General features: G+C 41.3%; 1 protein-coding gene across 2 annotated transcripts in view; it reads left to right on the plus strand.

The window, feature by feature from the left end:
* The first annotated feature begins 8,212 nt into the window (after positions 1–8,212).
* STAM2 (signal transducing adaptor molecule 2) overlaps positions 8,213–12,460 on the plus strand; it is a 36,991-nt gene continuing 32,743 nt past the window's right edge. For both annotated transcript variants that reach the window (XM_036421922.2, XM_036421923.2), the window contains exon 1: positions 8,213–8,429. In XM_036421922.2, coding sequence (XP_036277815.1) covers positions 8,390–8,429 — 40 coding nt within the window. In that variant the 5' untranslated portion in view covers positions 8,213–8,389. The remainder of the gene's footprint in view (positions 8,430–12,460) is intronic.

Genomic DNA, 12,460 nt, shown 5'->3' on the forward strand with positions numbered 1-12,460 from the left:
CAGGCATGCGGCCCGCCAGCCACATGTTTGACATGCTTCATCTAAATGCTTGGGAGAGGCACAGGATTTAAAAACCACACAGATCCTTATGCTATGCTCTTGGGGAGTTACAACAATCACAAAGCCAGCTCAGAAGAATATTACGCCCTAAGTAGTGCAATGTTGAGCATCTGTTCAATAATAGGTTCCGAGACATGGAAGATGTGGATCGGGACCAACTGAAGAATGCTAAAGGAGAATGCATTGAATCTTAAATTTCCAGATGTGAAAAACAAAAAGTACAAGAAGAAGATAGGTGGAAGAGGAAAGCATGCATGTTTGGAAAGAGAAATATTGTAAGGCACAAGTCATACAAACAAAAGACACTTCTGTTTCTCCTCCAACTGATTTTTACAATGTTGTTTAGTGCTATGCCTATATGCTAGCCAGTAGCTACATGTGGCTTAGTTTAAATTAGCTAACATAAAATAAAACTTAAAAATATTATTTTCGCTGAAACCGGTTTGGCTCAGTGGTAGAGCGTTGGTCTGCGGACTGGGAGGTCCCGGGTTCGATTCCAGTCACGGGCATGTACCTTGGTTGCGGGCACATCCCTGGTGGGGGGTGTGCAAGAGGCAGCTGATCGATGATTCTCTCTCATCGACGTTTCTAGCTCTCTTTCTCTCTCCCTTCCTCTCTGTAAAAAAAATCAATAATATATATATATATTTTAATTAAAAATATTATTTTCTTTTGTAAAAAAAATGTGTTTATCCTCAACAAGGACATGTTTTTATTGATTTGAGAGAGAGAAGGAGACCAGGGGGAGGAGAGGGAGAGAATGGAGAGAAAACTTCAATGTGAGAAACATAAATCATTGCCTCCTGTACACTCCCCACCAGAACTGAACCCACAACCTGGATATGTGCCCTGACCAGGACTCTAACCAGAGACCCTCTGGTGCATGGGAGGATGCTCCAACTGAGCCACACTGGCCAGGGCTCAGTTCTTTATTTTCACTGTCCAGATTTCAAATGATCAATAGCCACCAGTGGCTAGTAGTGCAGATGTAAAACACACCCATCACTGCAAAAAAGTTCTCTTGTGCTATAATAAGCACTACTGAGCACTTACTACATAAAAAGCTCCCATGATCCTATTTAATCTGCAATGCAAATTTATAAAGTATATACTTACAGAAAAGAAAACTGAGGTTCCTATTTAAGTATTTTCCCAAAGTCACATAGTCAGTGGCAGGGCTATGATTTGAAATTTCATCTGACTTCAAAAACTGATGCTTATGGGAAATAAGGTTACTGGGTAGGAAAAAAAGGAGTTATTTACCAAAACAATAACATCCCAGATCGAACTTTTCATGACAGGCAAAATCCAATAGGTTCTTGAGTAAGGGAACAAAATCATAAAAGTGGCATGCACACACACACAAACACATACGCATGTAAGGCTATGCTAGCTCATATGATGTATAATATTTAGAAAGAAAATAAAGACTCCCTCTCTAAGATAGAGGCAGCCTATGGACTCATGACTCAGTTAACAGAGCATGAAGTAGATCTTAGCCCCTCTCACTCCTTACATGGTGCCCTTTTTCATGTGTAATATCTATATATGTAAACAGCTAATATGCAAAGTGACCCCTCATGAGTTCAACTGGGAGAATGGTAGGTAGATCACTTGCTATGACATGCACTAACCACCAGGGGGTGGTGTGGAACATGGCAGGGTGCTAAGGGAGCGAGGGAAGGAGGAGGTAGGGAGGCAGGGAGGCAGGGAACCTGATTTGGTCCTGATCACCAGCCAGGTCTAGGGATCCTACTCATGCACAAATTTTGTGCACCGGGCCTCTAGTACACACACACACACACACACACACACACACACATACATATATGTATATATATCTGTATATATATGTGTATATATATTACAATTATGCTATCTTAATAGGTGTGTAGTGTTATCATATTGTGTTTTTTAAAAAACATTTTATTTTCAATTACAGTTGACACATAATCTTATATTAGTTTCAAGGGCACAACATAGTAGGTGCCATTTTTTGAGGGGAAGAATTGGAAGACATGGAGGAAAGGAGAACTTGTCATATAATGGAGGAGATGCCAAGGGGAAGGGAGGAGGGGAGAACAGGAAAAAAAAAGTTGGCAGAAATAAGTGAAAAAATTAGTTTAAAAAAAGGGAAAATTAGAGCAAAAAGGGAAAAAAGGAGCAAAGTCAGAGCTTATTCCAAAGTCTCCAGTACCTGGGTCCAAAACATTTGGTACCTATGATAGAAAAGAGAAAAAGAGAGCCAACTTCTAGTTGCTGGTCCAGCATCTAAGGAGCTTAGAAGTGTCACTCCCATCCACACAAAGAAAAAATGCTGCCCTGGAAATCAACAACTCTTCTTAGATCCATTAGAGAACTGGGTCACAGAGTAAATATCTGCCCCCAACACCGGAGAGGCAGAGGGGCAGACACAGAGAACCACAATTTACCAGAGCAGAAATCTCCATGGAAACCAGGGGGGCAGGGCGGGGTTAAGAAAACCTAAACTGTAATTGACAAATTGCTCCAGGCTCAGTGTGTACAACTCTTGAGAGGGAAAAAATCAGGGGCACCTAGTCACAGGCAAGTCCCTTAATTGTGTGAATTTAACCTCTGTGAGCCCTACCAGGTTCTCACAGTGAAGGTTCTGAGAAAAATCTCCTTGTGCTTCTGGCAAAGGGCAGGGGAAAGTAGTCATTTTTTTTTTTTTTCCCACATGTCAATGAATGAAGTTTAATGCTTTGCTTTTATGATACACAAAAATTAACCTAAAGTGAATTATAGGTAGATACAAATGCAAGAACAAAAAATATGAAACTCTTAGATTAAAACAGAGAAACAATATTTGAGTTAGACAAAGCCTTCTTAAATACATTTCAAATTCTCACACCAAAACATGTTAAAACCAAAATAGAAGGATTTTCATGCATCAATTTTGCCCATTTCATCTAAGCTTCACTTTCGTTTTATCATATGCTCTTTTTTAAGTCATTTGATGCTATTTTAAGTCATTTGATGCTATTTCTAATGAAAATTCTCAGTATACAAGAACCAAAATGGTCTTTTAAAAATATTATAATGAGTATTTATATCATATCCTTTTATCATATGCTCTGTATCAGAAATCTCTTCACTCTCGTTTTATCATATGCTCTTTTTTAAGGCCTCCTTGCCAAACTGAACAGAATATTAACAGGATTGGCTCAGACTAGTCATCACCCTCTGGGACTGGAGAGAAAACCATCATCCAGGGGATATATCCAGAAAGTAGTCATTTAAAAAAATATATATATATTTTATTGATTTTTCACAGAAAGGAAGAGGGACAGAGAGTTAGAAACATCAATGAGAGAGAATCATCGATCAGCTGCCTTTTGCACACCATTTACTGGGGATGTGCCCGCAACCAAGGTACATGCCCTTGACCAGAATCGAACCTGGGACCTTTCAGTCCGCAGGCTGACGCTCTATCCACTTAGCCAAACCAGTTTCGGCGAAAGTAGTCATTTTGATATAAGCCCAAAGCATTCTGTTCTTCTACTGAGACCTGACCTCAGAGAAACTATTTTACTAGCGCCTAACCGACTAGGGTATTATCAGAGCCTGACCAACTTGGGGGAAGGAAAATACCCAGCTGCACCTTTCACTAGCTTCCTGTCTCACTTCAGACGGGTAAGCCTGAGAAGTACTTGTGAAGGATGCCAAATTTTGAGAACTAAATCTGTGGCATCACGATTACTAAGATTGTGGTAAACTGGGGTTGAGTATAGGTAAAAGGGCATGCACTGGCTTTTATAATAGCTCGAGTACTTGAGAACGATAAAGACTGATAAGGATTGGGAAGCTGGTTGGCTGTTGTTAATTAATATTAATGTGCTGCAGGAAGAAAATGACAAGCTCAGGTTAGCCAACTTACTCAAGGCACATCATGAAAACTAGAAATCTCCTATGGCAGCCGATAAAGAGACCTTCAGAACCAGGGTTCTTTTGAGAAATGGTTGAGTCCAAGATTGGGGCTTAGAATAGACAGGATGAGCCTGGAGCATCTTGTAGTACAAGAAAATAAAAATATGCCAAGAAAAAAGAAAAAGGAAATAAAAAAGGATAGGGACACATCAAAGGGACATAGAAGTCAACTGAAAGAATTCCCAGTGAACAAAGCTAGAACAATTTGAGTAAAGACAACTATGATAACATCAAATATATTATTGGATTACAGTTCAAAGTATAAAATAAATATACATGAGCTCATACTGATATAATTCAATAAGTAAATAGAAGAGACAAATTTTCCTTACAGAAGAATTCCAATAATATATTTAGATACTCCTTTCTATAAAAGGTGAAGTTTAATTCCTTTGAGGATGGGCTAGATTCAATGAGCTGCTTCCTAATAGTAGAGTAGGGAAAGGGGAAATTATTAACTTTAAAGCGGAGGAACTTGGCAAATGCTACATTTACGAAGTGCTGAAAGTTATTCTCACCAGATATCATGTAGATACCCCTACAGTGATATTATGAGGACACTTCACCTATTTTATTTTCTAAAACCCCCCAAAACACCTCTAACCATGAGATAGCTATGAGATAAACCTAGATTCAGAGACAGTATGCAAGATAACCAGTCAGCATTTCTCAAGTTTGTCCAGGACGTGAAAAACAAGGAGAGACTATAAAACTGTAACAAACCAAAGGTGATTTGGGAGAGATGACAACTAAATGGAATGTGGTCCTTTTGTATGCAGACTGCTATCCTTAGAAAGGCCTGCTTCTAAGGTTGGCTCTTGATTGGCACCTGGGAGCTTAGATTTGAAGAGTTCCCACCATTCCCTGATAATAATGGCTCGCGGTGCTTAAACTCTTCATATAAACAATGTAGTTCATGCTGAACACCTAATTTCCTTTTGAGAGAATGGAAATTGGGTGCCTGTGTGATTAGTCTCCAACAAAACCTTGGGCACTGAATCTGCAATAGGTCCCTAGTAGACAACATTCACATGTGTTGTCACAAGTCATTGCTGGGAGAATGAAGCCTGTCCCATGTGACTCTATTGAAAAAGGACTCTTAGAAGCTTATGCCACCAGATTTCACCCCATGTTCCATATCCCTTTGATGATCTTGTTTAGTTTCCTTTTGTTGTAATAAATAACAGTCCTGAGGATGACTACATGCTGAGTTCTGTGAGCCCTAGCAAATTATGAACATGCGAGGGGCACTGGAGACCCCTGACACATCTGGATTGGATCCTGGACAAAAAAGAGGACATTAATGTAAGCATTGGTATAATCCAAATACAGTCTGGAATTAGTTAACAAGGAAGAATTTTTTTGTTTCTTAGTTTTGACAAATGTACCATGGGAATGTAGGCTGTTAATGGAAGAAACAGGACAAGGGGTAAAGGAGAACTATCCTCCTGTGTACCCTGTTTACTATCTTTCTGTAAATCTGAAATTATTCCAAAATTAAAAAAAAATTATTAAAAGCACTCAAACCAAATGCTTTGGAAATTCATAAAAAGTAACATACCACTCATCCTAAAGAGAGAGAGAAATTATCCAAACTGAAACAGAGAAAGCAAGAAAGAGCAAGAAAAGAGAGTGCCCTTTACTTACTGTAGCCAGAGGGCCATTGATTGTGGTTTAAAAAAATAATAATAAAAAATCAGTCTCTGGACCTGATTGTGAGAGAAGCAGAATTTAAAAGAAGGTTCAATTCACAACTCATGGTGTGTCTCCTGAAGTCCCAGGCTCGAAAGGGAATCAGACCAAGATCTAGAATGGGGATATGTGGGTGGATCCTCTCGTGAGCCTGGTGCTGATAGATGTACCTCAGTCCTCTGCACCAACAGACGCGGTGCACTGCCCTTGTTAGAGGATAGTGGCCTCCCTTTCCTTGAAGGCCATGCAGAAATCTCACCTGAGTAAGATGCCATTTTCCCTTCTCAAGGTTTGTCACAACTGCCTCCAACGTTTCTAGACAGATAACTAGGGTCAAGTTTCCTATGTACTGGCAGAATTGAAAGAACATACCTGGGGATGAATAGATCTTGGGGTATGTTTGGGGAAAGTGGTAGGAGGTAAAGGTATCAGATTTGTTGAGTGTAAACCCCAAACCAAGAAAACCCCAAAGAGACTGAATTTAACAAGATCATTTTCTGTTATCAGGGAGACGGGGCTCAAAAGAGGTTGTGTAACAGAAAAATGTACAAGTTGCATTTCTTTGCACACCAGAGCAGAAGGACTCTTTAAAATGGGAATGTTTTCCAAAGACTAATCCTCAGCTCTCATCTCAATACAAGCTCCTCTGAATGAGGTTTTCCATGGCTTTCATGTGAAACAACAGCCTCCTAAACTGTCCTGCCTGGGTCTGCTTCTTCGTATACATCATGTACAGGGATGTCAGATTATTATCTCAGAGAACTTTTTTTTTTTTTTTTTTTTTTTTTTAGAAAACTATCCTGCTGCTCAAAATCTTTAAATGATTATCCAGTGCCTTGCATGATAAACTTTGTTTAAAAATAGCTTGCTCTTAAAGCTCTTCCCAATCTTTTATCTTGATCTAGCCTTGTTTTCCATTCCAACACTAGCATTAATCCTAGTCATATCCCTCCAGAAAGTCTCCATATTTTGACATGCTTAGCTTCAATGCTACCTTTAAAACCAGCTCCCTTCACCTGCAAGTGATTCTCACGTGCACCTATCTTTATAATATAAAATGCAACCACTTCCCTGATCTCTGCCAGGTGTAAGGACTTCCTCTTCTATGTGTCAAGTCTTTGTACCAGAGGTTGTAAAATGGTTTTGCTTGACCCATTATTGAAATGTTGAAGTAACTGTTAGGTCTTAAGAATCGTTTTAAAATTGGAAACTCTAGTAGGGCCCACACTCCAATAAATGGCAAAAGTTTATCAGTAGTTACCATTGTCAGAGAGATGCTGTTTGGTTAGATGGTCATGGCTACATTTGGAAAGTATTATTGAGCACCTATTGCTTGCCAGATACTATTTTAGATGCTGGGATACAGCAATGAACAAAACTGACCACTGAATTTATATTTGCCAGAGGAGAAACAGAAAATAAGTAAATTAAGCCATTCTGCATAGCATGATGAGATCTCCAGCTCCTGCTGGTTGGGGCTTGAGTTATCCCTTTGTCCAGCATATCCAAGCTGTATGGGGTAACCCCCCATTAGGACTTCAGCAGCCCCCTCCTAATTAGATCAACTGGTGTTATTGCAGTGCTTGTGTTCATGTAACCCTTATTTTACTAGTAATGGACCCAAAGTCATTCACACAACTCTGATTAAAGTATAACTTCAATCTCATTAGTTATTGTTAATTTCTTATTGTGCTTAATTTATAATTTAAATTTTACCCTAGGTATGTATGTATAGAAAAAAACACACAGTAATATCCAATGTTTCAGGCATCCAATGGGGGGATGGAGGACTGCATCCCCCCTCGGATAAGGGAGGGGGGGGCTACTGTATATCAGGATTGTCATGTATTGTCATGTATATGCTCCTGCCAGCAACCTGAGGGCCGGGGTGAGCCTCATTCCTCTCCGGACTCAGAGTCCAGCAGAATTTTCAGGGAGCCTTCTTTCGATGGTAGTAAAAGTGAGGAGTCCCGGGAGTCAAAGTTATTCCCAGAGCGGTTATTCCGGTGGGTTTAGGCACCAGAAAGGTGCAACACCATCAGCCCTCCAAGAGAAGACCCCAATCCTTTGTCCATTCGCAAAGCCGCCTCTAGGCCAAGGTTCCATCAGTTTCCAGGGCAACAGGACTGTGACGCGCCCGCAACCACGGGTCCCCGTCGGCCTGCAGGAGTCAGACTGCCGCTTAGGAACCAACTACTCAACCGTTCGAACACGGAGCCTCACGCAGAAAACCCCGGACAACCGCGCCCCTACACGGACGCTCCCAGCATAGTAGCTTCGGGCCTCTGGCGTCGCCCAGTTGTAGGTGCGACAACTTCCGGCCTTCGAAGGACCGCAGCTCCGTGGCTTGCCGAGGTCCTAGCGATGGGAAGGTGTCCACGGAGAACGCCTGATGCCTACGGGGGCCTGTGACAAGGGCTGCCTCCTCCTCCTGGCGGGCAGCGGCCACAGGGCGGCTGAGAGGATGCCTATGAATGGGCGGAACCTCGTCCGAGGGGCGGACCCGGCGGGGGCGGAGCGCGGACCTGGAGCTGGCGGATCAGGCGGGATTCGGGCAGGTGCGACGGCGGAAGTAGGCGGTGCTGGTCGGAGCGAAGCCGTCTAGGAAGCTGCGGCCGCTGGTCCTCTAGCCCCGAGCAGCTGCCCATCTCAGCCAGACCCCGAGGACCCGGGCGCGGGTGTGGGCGAGATGCCTCTGTTCGCCGCCAACCCCTTCGAGCAGGACGTGGGTAAGAGCTGGTTCCGGGCCGGGGCTGCTGTTGAGTCGCGGTAGAAAGTGGGCGGTGGCGACTCCCGGGACTGGGAAGCCAAACCCCAGGGAGAGAAGGAAGGGGGCGTCGCTGCCCGGAGGGTCTCGTCGCCTGATCGCTGGAGAGTGTCTCCTGCCACCGGGTGAGGTTGGGGACCCCGAGAGAGGTCTTTCCCCTCGCCAGGCGCAGGAATGGGGAAGAAGAACCTGGGACTCGCTGGGGACTGGGACAATAAGCAGTTGGTGCAAACTCCTTGCTCCCTCTAGAGCTAGTTGAGTACCCCTCGCCCTTCTAGGAGGCGATGCAAACGTGGAGACCCCACTGTCTGGGGCAACCCAATCCTGGAGACCTCGACTTGCCCCCATTCCGTAGGAAGAATCTGTTTCACTTCGCTTCTGCACACAGGCACCCAAGCCCTGATAGCAGAGCTTGAGGATCTGTTTACAACGTTTGGAAGTGTTACTCCCTGTCCGTGGTTGGCACAAGTGCTGCGAAATGTTGTCATGGGGTATGAAAAGGAAAAACCCTAGGGTTTCAAAACCGCCCAGAACAACTAATATTTATTTATTGGGGTGTAGGAGCGCTTTTGTCTCCGTGACCATGAAGTGAGACAAAGATGGACGGGATAAGAGAACTTATGTTTTATTTGGGGCACTAGAATAAAAGTAAAACTAATAGGCTAAGGGAGACTTTTGTAGTAGTAGTTAACAGAACCCCAGGTAGAGTTTTAGGATGTGGTGGGATGAAAAACTAGTGGCTTAAAATTACCAGAATCACACGGATACTGCACATTACAGCCCTGAGCCACCTGTTAAATAGTTACAAATTTTTTTTTTTTACTGTGAAGAGAATAAAAAGTGCCCTGTTTTGATGTATTATGTGATTCCAAAAGTGTGTTCAGAAGTCAAATACAATGTACATTATAAGTCACTTCCATTCCCATAGAGTTAAAAGTTTTTATATCTTGATCTTAGATAGTCTTCAAGTATGTATTTCCATAATTTTATTCAACTATTTTTCTTGGTAGTTTAATACACATGACTGGCATAAGTTTAGGAAGCAGCCTTTGCTAACGATGTTTTCCTTTAATGCACTGAGACTAGTATTGTTTACTAGTGTCCTGGTGCACACATTCATGCACATTGAAAGGAAATTAGTTAGAAGAAATATTTTAATATCTCTATTTGCCTTTTCTCTGTAATAGAAGTGTCAACCAAATGCATGATTGACAGTGACAGATCGAAACACGCATGTGTGATTGGCACCAACAAGAGCTTTTTGTATCGTGCATGCACAAGTCAACTTAGCCTTTTATAGGTATAGGATAAATTTGCTTAATTAGACCTGCTTTCTGAGTTAACTAAACTTCTTCCAGCCCAGTGAAGCACCCCAACTTCTCTTCCAGGTAGTTGTAAGCAACACAGCAGTAAATATCTACACGAAGCAGATTATTATGTGTAAAATATTTAACTGCAGCAGTGTTTGACTACCGTATTTTCCGGTGTATAAGACGACTTTTGAAACGAAAAAAGTCAACCGAAAATCGAGGGTCGTCTTATACACCGAGTATATCCCAAAAATAGGCGAATATAGGCCTAAACCTATGTTTTAACTGTAAAATTAGGGGGTCGTCTTATACGCTGGAAAATATGGTATATTCTGCACAGTGAGAAAACCTGAAGTCATTTTCAAGTTCCACCATTTCTTCTTTTCAGTTGGGTCAAGTTTCTGAACTTTCTAAATCTCTTTTCCACCCAATGAAAAGAAAATAGGATTCTATGAATCTCCTTTCTCTCTACTCCAAGACTTCTGTGAGGATCAAATGAGATGAGGCACTTGAAAACACTTCACAAACATTTGGATAAGTGTAAAATGTTTCCACCTGGCTATAAAGCAAGTGGTTTTTCTTGGCTGAAGAAACTCCAAGGAGGCTAGTCTCTAGGGAGAGGAAGCCAGGCTTTACTATGTGATGTCATTACCTGGCGCCCACAGCAACTGTTTTGGGCTGGGTTGTGGGCTGCATTTTGTGCCATGATATCTTGGCAGCATTGGTTACAATTTGATGGGTATCTTTCTGGGGTGATGGCAGGGCCTGTGTCCCACTTGGGGGAAGCCGAGTGTTGGTTTGTCGGCACCAGGTCCATGGTACCATTTATTTTTAAATGACCAGTGTGCATCATAGCAGCTCATGCATTGACCATCTGCCCCATGGTGGTCAGTGTGCATCATAGCTACCAGTTGGATGGACACTTAGTCTTTTATATGTATAGATTGCTGGTGTGAAGACTTTCATTGTGTCCTAGTGAAATCAAATAGAATGGGCAAATTAGACTAAGACAAGTGATTTTCACATTTTAAAATGGAACTCTTTCTTCAGGGGAAATCTTTTCTGGAAGCCCACTGTTTTCTGATTGAAAATTTCTAGAAGTGGGTTGAGTTGTTTTCACAGTTTACTACCAATGTAGTAAGAGGCACTGCTGTGCACATAAAAATACAGCTGTGTATAGATTATTTCATGGGCATTGCCATTAACCAAACCTTAAGTACTTATTTATTAACTCAAGTGTGATTGTCAGTATCCAAAATACTTTTTAAAGGTCAAGGAGCAAATTTAATTGAGGTCCATCTGTAGCTTCTTTTAGACAAGTGAATGGAATTAATAGAAAAAGTGGAATGGAATATTCAGGAGTCCAAATTATCCTAAAATCTTATCATAGAAGGGAAATTATATAGTTTATTTTTCATAACGTAAATCCTCTTATAATTTGAAATGGTTAAGTGATAAAAGCAAGTCATTATTTAACTTGAGATGTCTACAGGAATGTTTCTTTGCCATAATGCATTGTCTTTTTTACTTACTCTCTTTGATTCAGTCAGATTTTTATTTTTTATTTGTTTTGGTCATATCTTTGTTCACCTTTCATTCAATAAACATGTATTGAATGATTACTGTATGCCAGACATTGTATTAAGTTCTGGGGACACAAAAATTTAATAGACTGGATTACTGCCCTCAGGAAACTCAGTCTAATGTAGGACACATATACATAGAAAGGCACTTGTCATATAGTGTGATTATTATAGTAATAATAACATGACATGCTTTATTTACATACTCCCGTTATTTAAAGCAGTCATCTTCTCTGAAGAGAAGACTAAAACCTCAAGGCAGACTCTTTGTTTGTAAAGGTATTGACACTGTCCTCTCTCCCCACTCCCCCTTTTCTGATAGTATTTTTACCTACAGGAAGTAACCTTACCTTATGGTATGGTCATTTTGTAATTAAGGACCTTTAAAGATGAAACTACGTTTCTTAGATTGGTATGGAGTCTCACCAGAGGGTGAGCAGTCTTTCTGACATTCATGTTCGGGGAGAACCCTTTTCTCAGGTTCAGAGGAAGAGCTGTACTGGTCATAAGTTGATGATACACTATGACTTGTCAAATGGAAGCAGGCCAAAGGCCAGGAAGTTCCTATTTTTTTTAGTTAGAATGTACAAATCTTGATTGGTATGCTAGGAATGGTAGCATGAGAGCTCTTTAAATATTTGTTGGATTTATTCAAATCTGGATTTATTTTTTTGTTTTAATAAAATTCCTTTGAATCTGTGCTGAGGCAAAAACAAAAATAAACACACACTCCAGTCCAGCATCTTAAAGGGTAATATAGGGTTCCTGATGTGGAGCCTGGTTGGTGCAGCCTTCTTAGGAGATTTTAAGGGAAAAATGAAACATGGGGACAGAGCCACAGTAGGACGACTTAGTGGTTAGTGTTAAAAGGAATGTCACTTTCTTATATTCTGTACCAATTTTTCTAGTCTCATTGCATTGGTTCCTGACTCATGGCTTGTGTGTTCTGCTCACTAACTCCAGTTCTGTTTCTTATCTTTTTCTCCTTACTTAGATCAGGCAATCTTTCTTGCAAGGTTCTGCCTCTGCCATTTACTGTTCACTGGTAGACTTTTGCTTTTTTCAACAACTTTGGTATCTCCTTTCCTTAAAGGTACACA

Source organism: Pipistrellus kuhlii, unplaced genomic scaffold (genome assembly GCF_014108245.1).
Source record: "Pipistrellus kuhlii isolate mPipKuh1 unplaced genomic scaffold, mPipKuh1.p scaffold_m20_p_7, whole genome shotgun sequence".
NCBI lineage: Eukaryota > Metazoa > Chordata > Mammalia > Chiroptera > Vespertilionidae > Pipistrellus > Pipistrellus kuhlii.